Raw genomic sequence first — 27,996 nt, 5'->3', positions numbered from 1 at the left:
ATCGTATAATATTATTATACTGCCGTCAACGCGTCGCGGAAAAATGAACGTTTCGTTCACTCGACACAGAGATATGAATATTATTCAAAATATCATAATATTATAACAGATGATAAAATACATTAGATCGTCAAAAAAGCTAATCTACAAAACAAGCTGCAAATTATAAAAATGTACACACATCTGTAACATATACTATTATGATTCTTGATAATTTTAAACTAGCCAATATTTACACTTCTCGATCGTTAGAATTAAGTTTGCTATATGTAAAATAACTCGTGAGCTTATGTCGCTGCGGGTTTTTTTATTGATTAAAAAAAAAATATATAAATATATTTGCATTAGCAACTAAATAACGAATGGCCATATTAGATCGTGGTTATTAAATTCGCGTCTGACTATACGTTCCGTTGAGAGCATATACGCAATAAAACACTACACACGCGCGGACAAAAAAAAAAGACGAACGAAAGCTCGCGATATGGACACTAAACTTGGACCTATATATATAGCTGAAAAACGGATCGTTTTTCATCAAGCATTCACGCGATACCTTCTCAATCGGAGCGGTTTGACGAGAAGATTTTTCGATAGGAGCTCGCAAAGGGCGGTCGGAAAACCGACGTACATATATGTATACAGATCACTCGCGGTCACTCCGAAGACCGCAACACCCGACCATTATAGAGCCGTACTGATATATTATATCACCGAGAGTGGGTCTGCACCACGAGAGTGGGTCCGCGCCACGAGAGTGGGTCACAGCGCCGTTTATTCCCGTTTTCGTACAAATCTTTGAGGAGCACGAGAAGTCAGGAAAACGCGGAGATTGCCACCCTCTCTGCGGAATCAAACTTAAAAACTTTTACTATTACGGGTGTTGGTCAGATTTGAGTGACTAATTTCGAATTCAGCACTACAAATAATTACCCTAATCGGGTAATAGTTTTATAAATCCGTAGTTTTAGTAGTATAAACTTAAACTTGGAATTCGTGGTCGAATAGCCCAATAGCATAAACACTATATTGTGTACAATAAATCAAATCTTCTCCGATCTGAATCGTTTTTTGAGTGCCCGACGATTAAAATAGTCTTGAAAATAAATATTGGGTATAGGTACCTCCTATTATACGCGAAATATGTTAAACATTTGTACGAACCCGAACTTAAAAGTAAACGGCAATAATAATATTATATACAAAAAAATTCAAACTGATAATTATTTTAACGTTAGTAATTTATTAACTATTACCGAATGGCTAATTGATTAATGAATATTTTTTAAATTGGCTCTTACCTATATCAGAAACACAACTAAGTAATAACAAATGGTATTCAAACGCGGTGTTGGATATTTTGTAGTGACTCGTCGTCGATCACGGTGCTTGTTGTAGCTGATTGAATCACCCTAATATTTTATGTTTGATCGAGAGGGTTGCTCTGGACGAAGAAGGATGTCCGGGACGCTGCAGAGGAGCATTCGCGAACAGACCTATTTTTAATGAGCTTATAATACTATTTCACGACCACTAAAATCCAAAGTCCATCGGCGGTCCGATGAGAGGTGGCAATATACTATATGATTCCCAGGATAAACAAAAAAGGAACTTTGTACATGACGGTGATAGAGCGAAGATGGACATAACTATACTCATGAATGTATAACATGTGTGTGTGTGTGTGTGTCTGTGTGTCTGTGTGTCTGTGTGTCTGTATACAAGGTGATTCACGAAGCAGCTCATCCCCATTTTTTCCTTTGATAATAAATTTATTTAAATTCTGATTTATGAAATTTTTAAGTATACTTAAGGACCGTATTTTAAATTATTTAGATTCTTATGCCATTTTAGGGGTGACCTGTGGTAATACAAACTTATTTTTTTTCAGAACCAACATTTTTTTATTGTGAAGTTTTTATGAAAATGTTGATAAATTTAAATCAAAATTCAAAGTGTAGCTTCTGATTTATTACGATTTGTACACTGAAAACTAGTACTCAATGAAGGTTTTACCAAAATATAAAATAGAATTTATTACACTCTGAAAATATTTATAAATTATAAAATGTCGATAGATCGTTAATAATTACTATTAGGTCTTCAAATGTTCAACAAAAAAGGTCATCTACAGGAAAAAGTCGGTTGTCGTTTGAAATAAAAAGTCGATATCGCCACAGGACACTCCTTACAGTTGGTGTAATCAAAAAAATCTAAGTCTTTTCAAAAATGGTTCATACTTTGAAAATTCCAAGAATCTGAATTTGAATGAGTTCATTATTAGAGGAAAAAGTGGGTGTGACCTACTGCTTGGTGAATCGCACTGTGTATGCGTGTGCGTATCTATACCTAACACACACAGACACGCGGAAGAAGTGAACGGTTGCGTCGCAACGTCGCATCCACGTGCCGCGGCAGTTTGCCGCGGTCGTAGAGAGTGGCGGCGGCGGACTGTGGGTTGTGGGGTTGTGGAGGGTGGGTGTCCGTCTATACGTGCGAGCGGAAAGCTCGCGCGGCCTCGGCCGTATTGCCCCCCCCCCCCCACACACACACACACACACACATTAGCCGGGCCAAAACCAGGATGTACATATTATACGTATTATACAGAGCGGTCGGTCGTCGCCACACCAAGTCTTGTAGAGTTTTCCCGCGTGTACGCGGCAGCCGACGCGGGAAAACTCGACGGTCCACCCTGTGTGCATTCCGCGCATGCGCACGTCCTTATTATAATATATTTTTATGCTGGCGACGACGCTCGTACATACGCCCGCCGCCGCCCGAATGGCACCGGTTCAGCCGGACAACAACCCTTTATTATGTGTGTAATGTAATAATATGTCTATACGGTGTAGTAGGTACACGTGCACGGTGCAGCGGACACCACTCGGGAGCAGTATAGTCGACGACGTCGCGTAATCCGGCCGTACACCGTCGTCGCGGGTACCCATATAATAATATATCCGGTACGACAGGACATCTATTTCCCCACGGAAACGTTAACCTCCGATTTTATAAAAACGTAATTTCCATTAAACCGTCGTGGCACGGGATGACGGACACTGCAAGACTTACATCAGACCTATGATATAATAATAATATTAAAAACGCATATTATCATATAACAATAATTATTGTTTCTATAGGTTAGGTATTATAATACTGCAGTGTGCACGAAGACGAATGTTATAGCTCTCACCGCTACGTTAATAGTACCTAGGACCTAGGTATATACTTTGAGACGATTTTCTATAGTAATAATAACACATAGGTAACTAAATTGCGAAAGCAGTTCCCGTAGCGTCGACGGTTCAAAACAAAAACAAAAAAAAAAAAGGTAACTAAATTTAAATAATTCAGAAATATATTTATCAACCTCAGTCCGGAACGTTTGTAAATGGTAATGTCTATTAATCTATAAATCTATTAATCTTTTTCGTTTTCAAAATAAAGTCGGTAAAATATATAATATATTCTGATAAAATAAAAAATAAATGTCACCATAATTGATTGTACAACTGTACGAATAAAAACAATTTACCGCATTAATATTTAATACATACGACTTTCATCGTAATATAATATTATATTATGAAAATAAGACTATGAAAATATATAAGCAGGTATGCCAAACAGTATTCTAAATCCCCATTTTCCACTTATTACTTCTAAACAAATACAGATTTTAAATAAGACCCTTGGCTTCCGAAAGGTCAAAATATTCAAAATATTGAATTATTTCCACTTACAGACAGTATCATATCGTATCAAAATAAATAATATCGTTTCTAATTGAACAGCTTAATATGTATTTATAACGAAAAATTAGTCGTATTTACTGAGTAATCTGTCACATCTTATCACTGTTTAATGTTTCTGTATTTTAAATTATAATGTATTTTTCTCACGTACAAACAACAAGTTGTGTAACTTATTTTTCTGATAATATATAATATACATAAACGATATAAATGTATTGTTGCAAATTAATATTTACGAAGGACTAACAATCTTTTTTGATTTATGATATAGTTTCATATTATTACTCAATCAACCCAAAGTCTCGGGATCACCGATTGTTTACCAAAAACAATTTTTATAGACATAATATACTGTCACAGCACCGCTCAGCACGATTTAATTTATAAAAGCCGTTTTCAAAACAAAGCGATCTTTTTGATTTATTATTCTAGCTTTTGTGCACTTTGTTCTCCGTGGCCATTACGTTATGCATAACACTTACTGGTTATAATAAACGTACAAACTTTGTTGCTCTTCGCATCATAGTCTATACAGTCTACACACTCAGTCACTATATATACATTTTCCCCTATTCTACTCACTTCACTCGGTCGAGAAGACAGTAAAATTGATGGATAAGCCAACGCCCATTTTCTGCACGTTGTGTATATCAGTTAAGCCTTAAAAGTTGGACTATGTAAAAAAAAAAAAACAAGACAGTACGTCATGTATATTGTATATGCAAAATTGTTTCCGAAAGCGAAAGGACGTGAACGTATTTTGTTTTTTAGAAAAATGTCCCTTAAATGTTTTAAGTAAACGTGAAATGAATTCCACCGGGCTCAAGTATGAATAATTTAAAAGAAACGTATAATATTTAATACACAAATTTATCATATTATATCTTTTTGCACACAAAAGTTTGTTAAGTTGATAAAATATAAGACAGCGGGCCGGATATACTGCAGTGGCTGGGTGTTCACCCTTGCCTCCGCTGACATAAATTTTAAATGTATAATATATTATTTACGTTTTAAATAACTATAATATTGGCAGTATTGCTATCAGATATAACGGATAAAACTTTTTTAATTGTCTGTATTATTTTAACGTACGAATACTTGTACCCTACTTCGAGTGAACATTTTAAAAGTCGTGCCATTCTATTATTTTAAAATGCTACTGGTTAGTATATGTATAATAAAAGTACACTTAATATACAATGTAATATATTGTACGCAATTTAAATTTGTATAAAACGTTCCGTTTTTATATACACCTAGACAATATTATTATGTTGAGACTATTTCAAACATTTAAATCGTGTGTAGTGTAATTTAAGGATATCCACCTAACAAACCCTGAAACCCATAAATTTTACATGGGTAATCCAATTTATGGATTCCGAAACAATGTAGGTATACCAGAGCATTGGTACGCTTTGAATACGTGGGCGGAATATATTGTATTCTAGATTCAACTTGATCATATATTTAAATTGTATTTTATTTCCGTAAACTTTGAATGATACAATTATTCTAATAGATGTGTAGTGTATATAAAAAATTAGTTACCTATTTTGAATAATTATTGTATTGATGTAATCACAGCGCGATAATTTAAAAAAAATGCAATTTCTTGAAAGAAAATAATTAAAACAACTTTATATATTAAAGTACCTAAATTTGTTTTAAATTAATACACATAAATACATTAGAATATCATAGTTATGACTTATGAATATAAGTTTTTACAATGTTTAATTAAGTTTTAAATAATATACACATTTTTACGCAAAATACTTATACAAAACCATAAAATTAACATTTTTAACTTTTGAATAAAAGATCAAATTTGTAATCACAAAAAAAAATACATCAGCGTTTTAGCGTGTACCTAATATTGAGAATTATATAATAATAATATATATATATGTAAATAATATATTTCCTTTAAATTGCGTTGGCATAACAACGCTTATTGAACGAGTTTGAAGATATTAAATGTTAAAAAAAGTTTTTAGGTATCCTATGAGGAGCCGGCCTTGCCATTTGCAGTAAAACTTTATAACTTTATTATAATTCAAATTTGTTTCATTACCATATTGTAACCTTTCCCGCTATGGTCAGTTGACTTAGAATATTATCATTGAGTATAGATTAGTATAACAATACTGTTTAGTTATAATTAAAATAACGATGGATGTACTTGCATACAAAGTAGTACATAAAAAAACTAAAACAATAAACGTATATAATATAAGGAAAACAAATTAAATTTTTAATTTAAAATGTATAAAATTAATGTATTTAATATGTATAGAGACTTTAATACGCACCAGTTCACGGCACGTTCCAATTAGTAATACTATATGCTCCCCTTATATAAACTGAGAGCATTTATAATATATTTCAATAAATGTCGATAGTTTTCGTAAATATCGAGAATATACAGGAATTTTATTAGATAGCTTTTAAAATTTTGTTTGACTTTTTGTATAAAGTACCTATATAGGATATTTATTTTTTTTAGTAGATATCAGATTTCTATAATATACTATGTATAAGTAGAATATCTTATATTCCCGCCGTGTGTGGGTCCACCCGCCGAGACTTATCGTGGTTACCAATACCATTGTTGACTTTATAAAAAATATATATTATAGAACGATATGTCTACAAGTATCATTGTTTTTTTCAAATTAAATTTTAAAACTACTGGGAAAATTGAAAAATAAACTCTTTTGAGATCAATCTATGTTCAATTTATAATTGATTGATGGGTCTACATAAAACATTCTTAACAATTTTACAACCCAAAATAAAAATAGTTTTTCCAAAAAAGGATCGTAAAAACCACACATATCATGGTAAAACCATTATCTCCCTCGTTGATCCGCTCTGCAAAATCTAAAAGCACACATCATAATAAACCCAATAGCTTACTCGTACCGATCAGAATCCAAAATATAGTGTCAAAAATAATGTGTATATTATGGATTTTGGGTGGGGTTATCGCTATAACTCCTATGACCTCATTCAATATAAATGTACAGTATCTGTATACCTACTGGCTACTGCTTTTATCGGTACTGTTAACTAGAGAAATATAGTATTCTACACATGTATTTTATATTCAAAACATTCAATCATTAAAACATATTTAACCGCACATAATTAATAATAAATATTTATATTATGAACAATCTGGTGAATTATAAAAAACAATACTTTAAATAGATATAAAATATACCATCTATGTAAAAAAAATTGCTTAAAACTAAGAATACAGCAAGACTTTAAAACAATAATGGTCAATACATTCTACATGTGGCGTGGTTTCATTTTTTATTTTGTACACTTTAAATTTTTTATCATCGTTGTATTAATTAAGTAGGTACCTATAAATTGGATGAATTATATTCACGCAACAAAATAACCTAATAAAGTAAAATTTAATGCTAAGTACTCATATAACAAACAATAAAATAAAAAATATTCTACAACCACGCTACGGGCACGAAATCTACTTTTAATAATCTTACACTTTTCTTCACGTCGTAATGCACGTCCCGTTTTTAAGGTCAATATTTACATAAATATTGGAAAATATAAAACTTGAACCATCTTTATAAGATAATATTAAAATATATTATATTATGCTCTATACTTTACATTTCTAAAGTATTCAACTTCCATCTATATATATCAGTTACCATCCAGCTATTCTAAATCACGCTCCGAAGATGTCCAATTATATTTAATATTACAAATTGTTTCGTATAAATTAACACGGTTTATTAATTTAATATAAAACTCATCAAGATAAATAATTATTAGTATAAATAATAATAACTCTACGCTATAATAGGTATGTTGTTTTATATAAAAATTTTCTTTTTTTAAGTTCATCATTATACTTTTGTTTGTGTGTTTATCAACAAATCTTTTGTTTGATATTTCCTATTGTCCTTGCACGGTATGCACACACGGTATATTCACTCAATAAAAGAGAACTTTTACGAAGATTACGCGCTTTAAAAAAACGAGAAGGATTATGTTTGTGGTACCTATATAGCATATGAAAAGAATAGATAAAATAATCATGCTTTCAGACCAATGGTCTATTCTTATTTAAATATACATAGGTACATCATTTTAACATGTACACATATTATATAAATTCACGATTTTTCCTTTATTTGGTTCATAATTAAAACATTAAAGGAATTTACTCCTCGAAACTAAATATATCTAGGTAAAAATAAATAATAAAAACACACTTTAACAATACATATATTTTTTTAGTTCTAAAATTTGACGCAATGTGGTTTAATTTAAGTTCTAATTGAAGAGCAAAACGTGTAAGGAATCGTGTTCTCTTCTTGTAGGTGGGTATACGGAAAATACTAAAAGAAAAAGAATTTACGCACGTGACTATCGCTTGATTAGAATCCGGGATAAGAACCTATATTAAGTTGTTTGGGTTTTATCCAATAGTATAGCTTTTACGTCGAGATGAAAGAGACACGAATGACTGGACATCTGGACATGATCCAAAGAAGTTTATTACTAACGTCAGTAAGTACAAGACAATTTAACAGGTTGAACTAGAAGAGAAATAAAATAATCTACTTTTTTATGTAAACAATTTAATTTCCATTCATCCACTGCTTATAATATTGTTTAACTACTCGCGTACCTATCCTGATTACCTAATCGGAATCTTGCCATTTATAAGATCTGCACTGTATAATAATATAAAGGATTTGTTTCCCTAATTATAAAATGAAATAACTCACATTTAATGAAATTGTTTGTTTTCAATAAATCAATACAATTTAATACATTTAAGTTGTAATAATTTAATAGGTTGCAGGTTATCTTTAGGATTAGTGATGAAAATTAATACAATTGAAGGATATTTTCACTTTAATTAATACAGGTATGTATTCAATAAACGTAGGTGTGTATTTTTTTGCGATAGGTTTTAATTTTTGTACGAACACAGTATATAACTCTTGAAATTCGGAAGCAACAGGTCACTAATATGAGTAATATCAACTACATAAGATATAATTACATACCAATTTAATTTCGCACTTAATATACATTTAACTAAGTATCTATATATTCTATATTGAATACATCGACACAACTAAGAACATTTTTGAACCCTTCTATAGTAATTACAGTAGTATTTATATTTAATTTAAAATAATTTAATATATTTTTTATAGTTTTCATGAAAAAATCCTCCCTCTAAGCTTTAATATTAAATATTATAACATTTTGAGATCTGTTTAATATACCTAACTTAATCAAAATCAGTTCTAAAATTTGTATATTAAATTATATTATGAACGATATAATAAAAGTATAAAACACAATCCACATAATAGAATAATTTTTAGTTGGTTATAATATTATGAAGTTTATAATAATTGCATTAACCTGTAAGTCATTTATTTATTTGACGATTAAATGTCCTGTCAGGCATTGATTTAATACAAAACTGCAGCGAGGTCCGGGACTAAGTATAGGGTTAAGGGGACTGTCGAGTGGTCGATTGTGCCCGTAAATGGTGAAATGAATCGGAACGGTAAATAAAGAATGGATAGTCTTGAAGTGAGAAGGAACATGAAAAAATACAGAGACTAATAAATCAGGGGCATCGAGAGTACCATTAAGAACGGAGGAAATACGCAGTAACACGACGGGAAGCTAGTAAAGTAATATCAAGAATTGAGCAGATGAGGGAGTATAGATGTGTAGTCACGTGGAGGATGTTCGATTTGTAATATAAGTTTATACTAGAACTAGATAAATAGGTACTTGTAATAATACATTATTTCATTATATTTGTCTACATTATATGTATATACGTTTACATAAATTTGGAATATAAAATAATGTTTTTTAAATTTTTTTTGCATAAGTGTCATCGGTGGGTGGCTTCTTAGCTCATAATTTCATGTTTATTATTGTGTCTCAGCTCATACTCTTATTGTGTCGATTGTGTACAGATTGTGTATTACTAATAAAGAAAAAAAAAAATTTTTTTTTGAATTATTAAGATTCTAAATAGGTAATAATAAACTGACAACAACGATAGCAAATTAAAAATAAAAATGCATAGAAATGATTAATGCTCATCAATTTTTAACACGTATTGACGTTTGTTTTATTATTTTACCTACATTTCATAATTTTTTAATAGTTTCAATAAATATTTTTTGTTTTCTTACCATAGTACGCTTACTATAAAAATCTGATATCTCTTAGTGTGCTAAACACTTAAGCTTCTGGTAGATGATTGATTAGTTTTAATGTACAGGTGTGTCAAACTAATGTAGTAGGTAGGTACCTATACATTAAAGTGGAAATTACATGATGGATAACATTACACTATTGAGTTATAAGTTCTAATATACTCGTAAAAAGTAAATTTAAAAGATTCGTCTCTTTCACTTTCGTAAATGTGAGTTTATATGTGTTAGACTTTAATAAGCTTCAGAAATACAATTTTTAATAGCCACAATAATAATGGAACAAATCAATGCATTTTTCATATTAGTAAGGTACTAATAAAAAAACACATAGTATAATAAAATCTAATAAATAATTACCTAACAAAAATCCTATATTAATAAATCGCAACTCACACAATCACAATATTCTCAAATTGAAACAAAAAATGTTAGAAATTAATTAAATACGAAAATATGTAGGTACTGAACAGAATTACAAAAGGCCATTGGTCATGTTTATACATAAATATTAAAAAATACATGTATTCTTAGATTTAAATGTATTATTATTTACTGTAACAGAATTAAAAAATAATAGTTGAAAAATTTTAACTTCAAGCTATTTCAAATTCCGGATCAAGTGAAGAATGTAATAATTTTACTTTTTTTTAAATGTTTTTAATTATTATTATAAACTTTTACTATAAAAAAATACGAACATTTTATGGAAGGAAAAATCAAAAATGTTATAAAACAATGTTTTAATTTAAAATGAGAATATTTATTTTTTCAATAGCTTATCTACATTTTTAAATGTAAGCAAAAACTACAGTAGGCAGTCATTGAAACATTTTGAAGAAATTCTATCATGCGAGGTTTTAAGTTTTCCTTTTCAATACTATTTTCAAAATACGATAATTTAAAACCAATTTTCAATTTGTCAAAATATATTATAACATATAACGAGGAGAACAAAGCGAGTATATATGCCCAAAACCTGGATTTTGAATCTTGTCCGAATTTGTATTACTTAAACTACAAATATTAGTACGATAAGTTATTATAGTACCTATCGACAATTAGTAATTTTTTTAAAAAATATATAATCGATTTCAGAATTATTAGCGCATTAGAATATTGGTATATTTAAACATATAATATTTGTGTAAAAATCATTCTACAAATACTTCTGTTTGTTGATGTACCTAACTATATTTTAGATCTTAATTATAAATAACTTTTTTAATTTATAAATATTGTATCAGGTAGTGTTTTATGTTTTTGTCACCATAATGCATTTTGTTTTCATTAAATTTGTATACTCTAAAGTCTAAGGCTTAATCAAGAAGTATATAATATGTATTCTAAAGTAAAATAGGTAGTAGGTACAGAATATATATCAACACCTACCATATAACCTCTTGTAAAACTCGATTAAATTATTCAACAGTTAATAGTATGCACTTTTTAAAGCAACCATAGATAACGTTGGGTTCTGATGCAAAATTAAAATGTTAAATATATTCGACGTGTTAAATTGATAGTAAAAAAAATAAAAGTATTCAACTGTTGTTCTACCAGTTGAACTAGTTACATTGTTTTATAAGCCGATAAAAGTTGATATCATAAGCCAATAACCTAGTTGCAGTGAATCAGTACGTTAACAGCATCGTAAACAATATGAAATGTTATAACACAGACACAGAGTAGATAGCAACATAAATTGTCCACGTATATTATTAATAATTATGTGAATATATCAATATATTTTGAATTGTCAACGTAAATTATAAATAAAAAAACGTATTAAATATAATATTGAATTATTCATAAGTTCGAAATTTATATCAGTTTTTACATTTTTTTATTAGATTTTAGATAAAAGATATAATATATATTATATATCTAACTAAATGTTTAAATGACACAGATTAAAATTAAACATACATTATTAGTGCAATTTATTAACAGTTAAATGGACTCAATTTAATATTACCTATACTCTTTAAATTTTCTCAACATTTTATTTTGTTAGGCACTATTTTACTTACTTAAATGTTTACTTTATATGTGATTATGAGAATTAACACAGAATATTGGACAAAAAGCGTTTGTATATATATTGTACATTTATAATATTTTATCTAAAAATTATGATTCTACATAATCTTGCACCACAAAATAATAAAATTCATAAAAATAACTTCTTTAAATGGTACGATAAAAAAAATATAAGTTACCACTTGACCTCGAAGCTAACGGGTCAATGAGACACTGTATATTTTGTGCAACTATATAATGTACATAGGTGCTTTAATTATTAAGATGAATGAATAGTAACTTATTATAATATTGTAATTATGAATTAAATTTCTAGTGTTAAATGCTCTTTCTTGTGTTTGTAAATACATTTTATTATACATAAAAGTTTTCAATTGGATTTAAGTTTAAAATATCTAATCAAACTATTTTTGGCGTAATAAAAAATGTGAGAAACCAACTTCGAATAAATAAAACTAACATAAAAATAAATGTAATAGAACAGAAATTTTATAGTTAAATTTGCGATATTAAACAAAAATAGTAAATTATAATATAACATAAAAAGTGTATTGTATAATGACTCAAAAAAAGCTACATTTAAGAACTCCATTCCGATTTATATAAAATATTAAATATGAATCTGGACTTTTTTTTTAATACTTTTTCTTAATTTGTATTAAACCAAGTATTTTTACTTAATTCAAATTAGATAATAATGTTTAATCACGGTTTTATTTATGACATAATTGTAATTAACGTGTACTTAATTCATTTTTCGTGAATTTGGCTAGGTACCCGATCAGATAAATTACAGTGCACAACATTTCCTATATTTGATTCTATGTAGGTAGGTACACGAAAGATTAACAGTTATAATAAATTAAGGGTTTATCGTTAATAGAATTAATGAACATAATTATTAACATAAATAACAATTAACTGATACTAACTCATTTTGAGCTGTTTACGGACATTTTCAGTTTCCATATTTTTTAGTTTTTTTTTTCTATAAATTTCAATAAAATTTTATTTGTAGTGTAAAAAAGCGTGAAAATTTAATGCAAGGCTCCTGATATAATGTTACAATTGCAGTTGAAAAATATTGAAAATACATAGGCACAATTTTTTTTTATAAGCGTTTAAAGTTCAAATGTTGACAACATTTATCAAATTTATAATTTATTAATTATTTTGTAGTTAAAAATGTATAAAATGTTTAACTTTTATGGCTAAGGATTGAAAATTTAAAACAAGGCTCCACGTAAATAGGTTATATATAAATTACTTTATTTACAATAATATCATCAAATATACTTGGTAATATCATAGGCTGACTGACCGTTTTCGCTCAGAATCGTTTTTCTTATACAATGATATTATATTATTGAATTCAAATTTAACACCATCCATTACAGTGACCCACTTGTAACCTACTGTACAGCAGAGCGATATCCACTTACCCACCTTTTTACTTGTGAGTATTTTTACTTATAATAATATAATCAATGTCTGAGGAATTTTTTAATAAAACATGCCTGTGTTCGAGACACGCGTTTATATTGTATAGGAATACGATACATAATATTAATATGTTAGTTCACTACCTATATATGTAATATATATTATTATATACATATTATAGTGTTTTTTTAATTAATAAATTAATCATATACCGTTCAATAAATAACTCGATAAGTAAAAACTTGTCCTATACATTTCAACGATGTATTATATGAAACAAAATAAGACAATATGTTATTCATTGGGGCGAAAACGCATTGTGCGATCGTCGCGCGCCGCACGTATAACGGAATTGAGTTATGTTGTCGCCCGAGACACACGGTTGGGTTGCGCCCACTCGAAAACGTCTCACGACAGCGCGGAAAGCGGAAAAAAAACAGAAATGTTGCGGTTATCTTTAATCGCCCGTCGGCAGCAGCTAACCGCCGGCGGCGTTTTCCCGAAGAACGGCGACTGCAGGAGCGGAAACCGGCGGAGGATAAAAATGCGACGATAGGACGACGACAGGGGACGAAATGTCTGGTGCGTTGGAAGGAGAGGTATAGTATAGCACTCTGGCGGGCAGTGGGGTGGTAGAGAGGGCGAGAAAAAATACGAGAGAAATCCGTTGTTGACCGGAACAGACGGCGGCGACAACGTAATGAACCACACGCGTTTGTTGCTCCGGTCTGCGCGCACGCATACTTGACCGGGCTCCGCGCACCCCCCCCCCCCCTTCACCACGACGTCATGAATATAATGATTATTATTATTATTAATACTAGAAGTCGAAACTAGTTGTAGTAGTTGTGATGCTGAAAAAAAATAATTTATCATCTTTGAAAGCCTCACTATTTTAGCTATACAATATAGACCTCTCATCGAGAGCGCTGGTGAAACAAAAATGTTTAGGGGTAATTCAGAGACTCCATGCCTGCATGTATACACCACGTTTGAGTAGATGTGGGGGTAAAGAAAATTAAGTGTGTGTGAATAAAAAAGGGATGCATAGGGTGTGCCCACCATTGTATCTCTGCACTTGGACTACTATAAGTATAGTAGCTACCTATACTGCAATACGCATAGCCACAAGAAGATCGATAAATAATACATTATTAGGAAACGGTTTTAAAACTAAAACGCTTATTACGTAGGTACATTTTTTTAGGGTTTTCCATGTGACATTTTATCAAAGTATTTATTCATAAAAAAAGTTAGTATCCGAACTCTAAAAGTCTAAAGTAACAAAAATTTAATTTTATGTAATACTAAGCATTATATATAATAATATATTATATGTATAAAAACTATGTTATGACGAGATCGGGCCTCGAGGACATTATTTTCTTTCGTTTTTATATTACGTATCAGCTCCAAAACCATCGGTCGTTCATATATTTTATATAGTGCATGTAATAAATTAATTTATTTTTTACCATGTCACACACGCGTGAGAAACGGAAACCGCGGTAAACATTATGTTGACTTATAAAAGTGATCAATGTGTCAAATCGTACGAAGTAAGAACGAGACTATTAGGTACCTATGTATAGGTGCATTACTGCAGTCATTACTCATCACACATTCACACATACCTACCTATATTTATTATTACTATATAGTATATACGTAAACTGTGATCGTGACACGCTCGTTATTGGAACAATCTAACCGAAATAATTCCAAATGGGGCGGTTCCATTTTCCTCCACATTATTTTCGACTAAAATGATGTCTTTTATTCTCCAATATTTTAGCCAGTGTTGTAGTATTATGTTCCTATTATAAAGATAAGGCTAGGATCACATTTTGCGCTTATCGGTTGATGATTACTTTCTGGTATCGGCTATCTATATCAGCTATCGATTGAGCCTAAAAAAGAATATATTTTTTTTTTTTTTGCTACCTATGCATAAATTATTTATATTAACTATTTTGTTATTTTATTTATTATTTATTGGAGGAAACTGGACAGTGGAGGAAAACGGTATCTCATTTTTGGAGGGAAATGGCTACGGCCTCCAAATGCATACCTGACACCTACCTATAGGTACAATTGTAACGCGGGGCACATTCGGTGTTACAACTGTACCTACAGAACATAATAAACTCGGGTCCATAACACGATATGAGATACACGAGGGACACGCGTAAAACGACATAACATTATATTATATTACACGAAGTAACCCCCCCACAAGTCGTAATATTATATTATTACTGTATTATACGATGTACACACTACACAGTCATTGCGTCACGAGCGCGTTGTCGACGCCGTACGTCGCGGTGCAATTAACCGATGCGTATTAACCTTTCGGCCACCGACGCGCGAGCCAATTGATGTCCGATCTCGACCTCGACGACCTCGACCCCGTCAAACTGTCGCAGCACTATACACTAAACTACTACTACGATATGTCTATATTATAATATTATGTATATCTAAATAACAATTATGACATATTACATATTATACGCAAGTGCAGACGACGGTGTCGTTTTATGACGGAAAAACGCGTAGTATCTTACTAAATATGTCTAATTGACGATTAGGACTTGCGCTAAAATATAGATGTAGGTATAGGTGATCTAAAATTTATTATTAATATTGTCATTATGGTAACCATTTGCAATGCCAGCTTAAAAATTAACTTATTAATTAGACAAAAGAACTTAATAAAAATTATACTAAAGAAGCCGAAAACCTTCCCTTAGTGTGATTTATTTAAAATGTTAAGAGTAATTGATATAGACAATCTATACAAAAACAAGCAATATGTTTTATTTTCAAAAATAAATTTATTTAATACAAAAAATCAAATGTAAAACTTCAGAAAAATCTTGAAATACCATTCGTTAATACTAAAAAAGCATCAATGTCATGAAAATCAAACAATGAAGGTCTCTAAATGTGATTCCAAAGGAATTACTGGTTTTTCATAATTATTCATATATGTTAATTTTTTTTTTTTTTTATTTTAGAAAATTTACAATCTGAATTACGTAACACAATAAGTAAAATGGATGACTGACATAACACTATATACATTAAAATAATAACACATGAAACACAAGATGAGGGAAATCGTCCAGCGATGGTATCCTCCAGACATGTTAAATTACAATAAAAAAATTGATTTTACAATAATCTTTAAATACCATAAGTTAAAACATTTTTTTTTTTAATTTTAAAATTTTTCATATATTTTACCATTTATAAATGTCTTATTATATTCAATTATTTTAAACCGAACTCTGGTTTTTTCTTGTAATTTATTAATATACATTACTATCACTAACTAATGAGTAGGCATTATTATTATTTATAACTATCACTATTATTATTTTAACTATTGTCAATTACTATTATAATATGGTTATTATTATTATTATCGTTATTAATTATTATTTTTATTAATTACTATTAATATTATTATTATTATTATTATTATTATTGTTACTGGTGTAACGCGGCATGACCGATAGTATTCAGTTTTAACCCCGGTTTTTACACTGTGCACGCGCGTCGAGGGAAATTGCCAAATATGAAATGTATAGTTCCGTTGAGAATATTATTACGACGAGATATTATTTTTCATGAAAATTCAATTAAATATTAATTTTTTTGTTTTTTATTTCAAATTAAAAACGAACAGATTGTACCCTTCGGGATACAGCCTATCGCATGGAAATACATTCATTTAGGCAATACATAATAATTTTGCTTTTTTGATGTCGTTTTCTCTTTGTACTCCCAATAGTAATACATTATACAAGTAATAAAATATCCATAGTCAAATTATTATACTATATTTAACGACTTGAAAAAATGGTACATTTTTTGCAAATTGAGAAAAATATTAACTTGTTTTAATAAATAAATTATTAATCACATAACACCTATATTATTACACGCAAATAAAACGTATTGTGTGATTAAAAATTTAAAAAAAAAATTACTTATAGGTATTGCAACTACATTTTTTGATTAACAATGATCAAATTAACATAAATAATTATTTTGAAAAAATACTGATAATTTCCTACTTATTCACTAATTTTGATAACTCCCCTCAAAGTTGGTAACTATACACCACATACCTAGATAAAAATACCTAGACCAAACAAAAAAACGAATATGTAAAACCAGTCCTCGTTCCACTCAGAACCTATAATATAATAAGATATACCTACATTTTTAATTTGTAGATGATTTAAAGATGATTAAGTTACGAGTAGATATCAAATTTGGTCAATCATTCAAATTATTAGTTTTATTACAAATATTGGCATGTGTATTATTTACCATGTTCTTTAACAAATATACTTATAATAATAATGCAACTTTCCTAATTAAAATTAGTTTAAAAAAATCCATAAATATGCTTTCGATTATAATATGATGCATTAGGTAGTGTCCATAATATAGTAAAGGTTATACTGAACTCTTTTATAAGGTAATTCAAACAAGAAAGTCATAACAACACCGACATTTTTAAATGAGAAAAAGCTATAAAAACAAAATAAAATTCGTAAAATCAATTTTTGTGCAAAAATGATATTTAGCGGAATATTTTTAGTTTTAAACATCATAAGATATTCCAAAGACATTAAATATAATCAAAATAAAACAAGTATAGTGTATATATCATTGTTTTATTAGTTACAGACTCGTGTACTCGTGGACAGACATTATTATTTATAAGGTTTATCTTAGACCACAAACTTAATAATTAATAGCTTAAAAAAAGAATCATGCAATACTATATATAAAAACATTGTACATTTGTATATTTTAAATGTACTTCGTTTTTGGAGAAGACGATTGTCGAAGTGAATAATCATTTTTTGGTACTTAATATTAATGGTAAGTACTTTTTCTATGCTTGGCGTAAAAAAATAATCTTCAAGTTCAAAAACTTTTCAAATTTCCCAAAGTATTATACTAGAACGCATAAACATAGCTATTGTATTAAAAATTATAAAAAACTGGCGTTATTCGTTTATGCCTAAAACAAATTGGTTATTATGTTTACTAGAGTCAGCTCAAATTATTATAGATAACTACTGTAATAAATAATGATATCAATGTACTAAAAAATAATGTGTTTAGTATTAAGTTAATGAAATATACCTGTATTTAAAAATACTCTATAGAATATAAAAATGCAACTTTTAATAATATAAGTTTATAAGTTTATATAACTTTTAATACCTACGTATATTTAATTTCTAATAAAAATAATAAATTATCTGCATATAATCATAGATAATGGATTTATATTTTTAACCTTTATAATGAACCTACAATTAGTTTTAAGTGTGTTAATAGTAATTCTACGGAATTATACCTATTTAAAAATTAGTAATTTTTCAACATAACTTAAAATAATTAAAAAATCTCAATAAAATAAAATATATTTTAATATCAAACCCATTTTTTGTAAACCTCTATTTACAGATTTATTTATATGCACTCATTTTTTTCAATAAAACATTAGAAAAGTTAGATTTAATAGTATTTTAAAAAAAAATACAAATACATTGTAAAAATACACTGAATTGTATGTGAAATATATTAATTTAACCACAAAATTAAAAGTTAAAAATTACTTTAAATAACATGTGCAATGACTGATTTCCATTAGAGTTTAAGATACAATCTCAAGCCAATGTTATTTTTTATTACACCAACGTATTATAGAGAATATTACATTGAATTAATAATGTATGTATTTATTTTATTTAAGAACTTATCCATTCATAAATCCTGCTAATTATAATCATATGTGAACTATTATAGTGCGTGCCAATGTTACACTTATACATCTAGTCATTAAAAAATAAATAAATTTTTATTCTGTCTTTTTATTTATATTTTATGGTAAAATTGTAATAAATTCATATTTTGACATCATGAAAAAAAAAAATCGTACTTTTAGATTTTTACACTAGCTATTAAAATAGAAATTTAGAATAAAATAGAAATTGCTCAATTGTTTAAATGAGTAAGCAACTGTTAACTAGTGTAACCTGCAAACAATTCTAAAAATTCTAATACCTACTCTCAATAGGTATAATGGGTACCTAATATTTTGGTTTAAAATGCTATTTTCATTTAGAATTTAATGTCTGTATAATTTTATATGAAGTTCAAAGCCTAAATTCAGATAATGTCTACATCACAATCTCATGGAATTTCTATATTTTCAAACGTCTATTTGAAAAGGGGTTGACGTTTGGACGTGTACTCTGAAACTCAATTCTAGTTCCACATATTATTATGACTTATCACAATGTTACAGGTACCTACTACAATTCTGAAGTAAGTAACTGAATAAAAAAAAATATTAAATAATATATAAAATGCATGAACTAATTTGTTATTGCTTGATATTAAAATTTGTTAGTATTATATTTGGTACTTTTTTTTTTAATAAATACATTTTTATATTGACCTTTTATTCTTTAGATACCTATATAAACAATAAAAAAATGTTTGAATAATTATGATTGTATACAAAAGCGATTATACTATATTCAATATCGTTATATATCCAATTCTGAGTTTTCACATCGAACAGCCGACTAAACTTTATTATTTAAGTAAATCATTATTCATACAAGAATCATCGAGGAAAACCGACCACCGAGCCGACCACATTGATTTCCCTTCACGCACAATAGAAATAACCCCTATTTTTGTATGGTACGCACCGTAGAAAATTACCACAAATTATAAACGACCAGAAACTTTGTCGACCATGAATAGATTATATTCAATATTAATTATGCACGATTTTAAGCAAATACGAATATTCGTCAATACATCATTAATTTTTCCAACGCGTAAGTTTGTATAATGAAGCTTACACATTTCGAAAATTTATTTCAGTATATTAAATCAAAACTGACAAACGCGCGCCGCTGTTTAGGGTAGTTATTAAAACTACCAACTATATAAAACTATCCGGTATAACCGTCGAATTTATTGGTACAAAAAAACAGATAGTAACCCACATACGACATTCTCTCATATTTTATTGCACAACAGTTATATAACTAAAACTAAAAACATAAATATTATATATTATACACATATGCATAGGTAGGTATTTGTATAATATACATATATATATATATAAATGTGTATGCATATTATGTGTTTGTGTGGAAAAACAACAGTAATATTAAAGAGGTCAATCGAGCGGTACTGGAATTCCCTCTCGTTTTTCCCCATTTTGAGGGGGTGGAAAGCGTCATGTGGGATGTTATTTCACTCTGTTTTTATACGCAGTGCATACTAATTGCTCTCAAACATGCACGTCATAATATTTTTACAAATGTGTAATAGAGGAAACTAAACGACATGGAGATAACATACTTTTCACCTTCTTTTTTAAGTTAGGTATACTCATTACTCGACTTATTATTACACTGGTTGATTTCGTTTCGATGTACTATAGCATTGGTAATACTTATTACTATTTATAACTATTACGATGTATGTATCGTTCACAATAATCTAACATTAATAATAATAAATCATAGAAAAAACAAAAAAATGCAAAAATTACATAAAAGTCATCGCAGTTCTGTATCGAATCGCAATCAAAAATGTAACAAATTAAAAGAATTAAAAAAGAAACATCGTATTGTAAAAATAATAGCAATTACTTATCCCCCAATCACGTACAAATGTACAATTACTACAGTGTATTGTTAATTATGACGAACGGCCACTTCTACACTATAGTGCGCTATAAATAATACGTTTAAAAATTAAAATTAATGCAAAACTCTAGTCCCACTCTCCAGGTACGGTTCATAAATTCATTAATCATCTATGATGACGAGGCGACTGTCTGAATATTCAAACAACATTGTAATAGTTTAATTGTTTTTTTTTTCATTTATAAAATTAACAAAAGTATTTAGTTATAAAAATTAAATTAAATTCGTTCGTGCTATTATATGACTTGATAATTTCAGATTCAACTAGCTTCAATCTTAAAATAATGTAAACGACAGTACGACACATAAACGTGATACACATCACGAAATATTCTACCCTCTATATGTATGTAGGTAGGTACTACTCTTATAATTAAACTTATAAATTAGTTATAACTTATAACTTATTATAATACCTACTATAATAATCCGTTTGTTTTTAATTAAAATAAAATTTATTTAATTTTCATAACTTTAAAGTGCCAAGGTCTCTTTTATATTTTGTGAGCTATCTATAAATAATTTTGGTTAATACTTAATTTTAAATGTATTTTAAAATTAAAAATTTGTTTAACTAAACTATATCAATTATGATTAAATAATTAGAAATTTAATTAATTATTACCCGTCAAAGAGACATTTTAAATTCTTGTTACAGATTTTTTCGAAGTGCGCTGTATTCAAAACAGAAAATGTCTTTCAATAAAAAATATATTGAATACAAAAATACAATTCAGTAATTCTCTATGGCTTTCCCGTTATAGTTGAAAATGTCATAATAAAGTACCTACTTCAGTATTATTAAGTGATATAAATGAAAATCTTTAATAATGTAGTCATGCATTTCTTAACGTATAATTTACTTATTATAAAGTATTATACTGTAAATAGGTACTCGATAAAAAAAATTAATAAAATGACATAATACATGCAGCAATATATTTTTTTTTTTTTACTTATCATAATATATTTTAATGTAAAACATATAAACTATAATCGAGACTATGATAGTCTTACGCCAAAGAAGAGTTAGGTCAGAAACGTTAAGGACACAAACTAAGGGGAGTTAATCCTCTAGGAAACGGGCAAAACAAATGGTAGTACACACCCGGGATATAAAAATTAAGAAATAAGATCCTAAAACGGTTATGAATAATTACTTGGCAAAAAATAAAATAAATAAATTATACTTTAAAAAAAACTACAAGATACAGAGTATTTAAAACTGACATTTAAATAATTATATATTTGAATAACTATCTAAATAAAAAAAATAACTAATGGTTAGAAAATATAATGTTGTTTTTATATCATTATGTTAAGTCCTTTAGGACGTGTTTTTCGTTATGTGAATAGTAATATGTGAGCAATTTTCTTTTTTTGCACAAAATCGAAATTCCAATGCGACGGCTTTCTTCTAGGGTGTACAATACCCGTAGGAAACCCACTCTGGTGTACCTCCGGGGAATGCGAAAATGAACAATATATCAAAGTCCCAGTAGGCTTCAATAATGTTTTTTTGCAATAGAGCCACGCAGACGTTTCCAAACTGACAACCCGAAATATGTTTATGAGAAATACAATTGAAACAAGCAAATTCAAATGGACACTTTTTTAGGATTTGGCTGGCTGAAAACAACACACGTTGAATCTATTTAGGCGGTGGATTTAGCGACAACGATAGTTGTTTCCGAAAGTCTGTGCGTATACCTGCGACAATTACGGCGACAATGGATATAACAATCGGCGTTTCGATAATAATGCGACGTTATGTTATTATTACTATATAATGCTGTTTGTTTTGACCTTCAAAATGGTATTTCATTTTAACGTGAATCACTATGACAGATTCTCTCTACAAATTAATTTTCCTTCAAGAAAATCAGCTAGTTTTAAAATACTTTTACATTTCTTAGTGTAATGTCTATAATAATGACAAATGGTTAAGGAAAATAAATTCCAGTAACTCAAAAAGTATAGTATTGATCCTGGCCAATATACTTCTCAAACGCACAAACTTAACCGGCATCAAACGAGAACGTCAAAATATCAAAGAATTATGAAATTATTGAAAACAAAAATGTCAGTTTAAAAAACTACAAAATATCCTATCAAAACATTTTAAATGAACAAAATAAAATAATCAGCAGTGAATCATGTGTGAAGGTCATTTCTGAACTAATGAATATAAATATATAGTATATATATTGTGCAACGCACCTACCTACAATAGCACACAACTGTTTTTTTTTTTTTTTTTTTATTAAATAATAATAATACTTACATCAACGAACATTCATATTCCAATGGATATTAAATATCAATTGCACGTTAAATCTTACTTATTGCTGGTATTTTTTATTTAATAAACATGCAGTATTTCTTTACTAAGTACCTACGTTACCTACCTATCAAAAATATTATTATTATTATTATTATTATGAACAGCTATTATAAGCTTGTCGGTGAAGTTACGAACCATTACCTACGCAGCCGAGTATTATTTGTTTATAAAATACAAACATATTGAATTACCTACATATCCATCGCCAGATAAACCCACAGCAAGTTAAATTCTTGTATTCTATTAAAAGTAATCAAATATATTTTTATAGCAAGCTTAATTATTCCTCTATCTTGTGCCGATATTTCGTTGAAACAACTTTTTTAAGACATCTTTTTTTTCAACATTTAGGTATTAACTTCGAATATGTAATAGAATTTAATCGATTTCCCATCACTTTGTAGTTTGTATTTACATTTTACTATCATATTTTGTTTTGCTTGCGCATTAAAATTCTATCAAAGAACCATTAGAACTATGTGTAAAGTAAACAATTAATGAAATAAAACCGACGTATGCGTAAAGTACACGTACCTACATCTATGCGATTTACAGTATGACCAATAGGTTACACTTACGGTTTTTTAATAAAACAATTTGTAACAAGTGGTAATTTTCTATGATTTTCGCTTGATATTATTTTGCAGTTATCAGACAACCACGTATAAACTCAAGTCTACGGCTTGATCAAAATTTAATAATTTGAAAATAGACAGCTGTTTTATTTTATAAAACCCTAAGATCGATCGTCTATGTACTAAGTACTTGCAATATTTTAATCTGGTACAAAGGTACCTACAACTGTCGTATATAAGTTCACGCGTAAGGAATCTATTATTAATGACGTAGGTATACCTACATATTGGCTATTACATTATCCTACGTTGTCAATTATAATAATATAATAATATGATAGAAGGAAAAAACAACTATTTCACTAGATGGAACGACTACTCGTTCTGTAAACCCGCGCCATGTGCGACTAACCGCACGGACGAAAAACAAAACACACCTATAAATTTACATATTTTATGTATGAAATTTGTCATCAACTATTAACTATGCGGAACATTTTAATATATAATGATATCAGTGTGCCAATAATTATACATTTATACATATCGATATAATACGTATTTCGTGCGTAAAATACGATTATATCGATTCGATCTGCGCAATTCATACGCATACCCATGGTGTCGGGCGAACAATCATTGCAGATTTAACGTCAACCCCTCCCCCTTGAAAGTTATTTATTACCAACAAAAAAAAAATGTTGTTATAGTTGTCCGAACCAATAATAATAATATTATACAAACCACTGCACAATATGCGCGTGTACCCCTATCCCCAAAACATGTTATTATGTACATATTTTATAATACATCGTAATGACGTAGGTTAGGTACGTGTGGGGAGTAATGACAAAACGAAAAACGCGTCGAGAAAACGTCTCGTCGACTATCCCGCGTACACCCTGTATTCTCATATTATTATTATTATTATTATAGCTGTGAACCGCATGAAAACTCATTTATTAAAAAAAACCAATTTGTAATGACGACGACGACGACGACAAGCACACACCGACAGGTACCGTGTTTACACATTACAGCACGCGTTTGTCCGTAGTATTTTGTCGTAAAAAGACGCGTAATATCGACACGCGCCGCGTCTACAGAGCAACACTCTATGAATATTATCGCTGCTGCTGTTGGTTCGTGTGACGAGCCGCGGCCGGCGGGCGGCGGTCTGTTTGACTGACATCCATATGGTCGCACATGTTGAACCGCTGCCGTATTGTTGTTGCATATTATTATAGGTAGGTCGTCGCCGCCGCCGCATAGGACGCGTTCCGATAAGCGGGCGCGCGCGCGACCAACACCGTCGCCGGTGAGTGGAACACGCCGGATAGAGTTGTGTATAGTCCATTGCATAATAACAATATTATTATTATTTTTATTATTATTATTATTATTATTATTATTATTATTATTGCACACAATGCACGAATATACGCGCGATTGTAGCCACGCGATAACCTCGCGTCTCCCCCCCCCCACACAATCCACCTTCGTGACGAGCGCGCGCCAACGATACCGGTCCGCGCGCGGGAATCGCTGTACACGTTACCCCGCCACCGTTTGAACCACGGCATCGCTATGCGGTCTTACTGCTGCATCAGTCTGTGCAATATTATACGCGGTAGGTACGCAATCGTTGTTGTTGTCGTCGTCGTCGTCGTTATTAAATTATTACCTACTTATTATTATTATACCATTATTAACATTATTCAGATATATTACAGATGGGCTACAGCCGTGTAGATGAAACTCACCTTGGCCACCTGGAAGTAGTCGGGCCGGAGCGTCTCGACGATTTCCTGATCGGGTTTGATCTGCGGCGCCACGGAGGACCGTATACCGTCCAAAACGCCTTTGAACGTGAACTTCTTCATGTCGTCCGGCCGCGTTTTCGTCGAACGTCGTTTGACGACAGCAACAACAACAGCAACGACGACAACAGCAACACACGCGAGCCGCCGTTCACCACACGATCATAATAATATTATTTCGGCCGAGATTCCTGGCGGCGGGACCGGTACACGACACGGGGGACAACGAAACCGCCGGTGCGTTCAGTTTGCCATGTTGGTGTGTCGCGACGAAAAAAAACGTACGGTATAAATATACGTATGATATATTATACGTTGAATATAATATATTATTACGTGTCTCGTCAATTATATTGATAATATATTCTTTGAAAAAAAAATATATGATATTATAATCATACAGGAATATTACAAATAATATCGTTTCGGACGAAGCGCGCCGCACACACGTCGGACGACGACTGACTGCAACGATCGTACTGTGTAGACCGAGAAACGCGACGCACGAAATGTGTGTACCGCGTAGCCGAGCGGCGCGCGCGGGCGCGTGTGTGCGTGATGTATATTATACAGTGTGCGTGTACCTTCGCGCGGCGCTACGTAGTGCACCGCGACGGCAACGACGGTGCCGTTTCCGCGTATATACTGCACCACCACCGCCACCACCACCGACGGCAGTTATCACGCCGATATATGTGTGGGCGTGTGTGTGTGTGTGTGTGTGTGTGCGTGTGTGTACGCGCGCAGTATTATCTCGTTATCTCGCGGCGGACAAATGTAACGTGTCGCGCGCGTACGGTGACGGAGTACGACGACGACGACGCACGGGCCACGGGCAGACGCGGCTCAGCGTCGACGGCGTTCCACTCGGTACTGTGGACGCGCGTGCGCTCCCCCGTCTGCCCGAAACTCCTCTTGTGCGGGTGCGTGACGCCGCCGCGACGGCGACCGCCGGTGGGGGCGCCCTGCCGGTGGTGGCTGATAAAAGTTTACTATAGTATACGCTACGGGCGCGCGTACCTCCCGCCGCCGCCTCACGAGCGGTGTCTGCGCGAGGTTACGGCGGTGGCGGCGTTGTCGGCGGCGGTGGCGGTGCGAGAGGGCGGCGGGAGGGGATTTGTACGCGCGTAAAGGTGTTCGGTGTCGGTGGTGGTGCGCGCGGCGGCGGGGGAAGCTTGCTGCTGCCGATCCCGGGCTGTCGCCAATCGTTAAACGGCGGCGGCGGCGGCAACGGCAACGGCAGCAACGCCGCCGCCGCTGCCGCCGACGACGACGACGACGACGACGCCACCGGAGCCCCCTAAGGCAACTCGGGCATTTTACGTGTGTGCGCCCTCTCCGCGCGCCGACATGAGTACTACACACACATGCGCGCGCGCGCGCGGAGGGACACCGAAAAGTCTACTCTGACGCGGACCCTTCGTCCGGCAAGTGACTGGCGGCGCCTCTTTTTCGCGTGTGTCCGTGTGACGCTGGCCGTGACGCGCGCGCGGACTACCCTCGTAATAATAATAATAATAATATATGATAATATTGTCATAAATTATACCCGACATCACCAGTGATCTCCGCGGGTGACATCTACACGTGTAATATTATTATGTTATAATTGAGAAAATTCATGAGTGTGCAAATTGATTTTTCTTTTTTACATCATCCCCAGTAAGCGAGTCCGACAAAAATCAAAATATTATAATGTGCGGGCCGGGATGTGCAGGCGCAATCGGTTTTGCGCCCCAAAAAAACCGTTTAGTAGTTTTGTTCGTACCTATACCGGCATAGGTAAAATACACGATTGATATTATGTACTATCTGATCTAACCGTACTTATCGAGATAAAGATAGCCTATAGATTACGTAGTAGCTGGAAAGTGGTATTTGATCCCTCCAAGACTCCAAATGTATTTTTAGCCATCCTAAGAAAAAGTTAAGACTCAAATTTGGAAAATAATGGGGGCAATATCCTTTTGGTCCAAAAATTCTACTT

The 27,996-nt window shown here is 31.2% G+C and overlaps 1 protein-coding gene across 1 annotated transcript in view; it reads right to left on the bottom strand.

Moving 5' to 3' along the window:
• LOC132944085 (syntaxin-binding protein 5) overlaps nucleotides 1-26,888 on the bottom strand; it is a 155,723-nt gene extending 128,835 nt beyond the window's left edge. The window contains 1 exon segment of the mRNA XM_061013250.1: nucleotides 25,953-26,888. Coding sequence (XP_060869233.1) covers nucleotides 25,953-26,072 — 120 coding nt within the window. The 5' untranslated portion in view covers nucleotides 26,073-26,888.
• Between the last annotated feature and the right edge of the window lie 1,108 nt (nucleotides 26,889-27,996).

This window comes from Metopolophium dirhodum, chromosome 5 (assembly GCF_019925205.1).
Source record: "Metopolophium dirhodum isolate CAU chromosome 5, ASM1992520v1, whole genome shotgun sequence".
In the NCBI taxonomy this organism is placed as follows: Eukaryota; Metazoa; Arthropoda; class Insecta; order Hemiptera; family Aphididae; genus Metopolophium; species Metopolophium dirhodum.
Note: the sequence above shows the minus strand (reverse complement) of the source record. Positions and strands in the feature narration are given on the sequence as shown.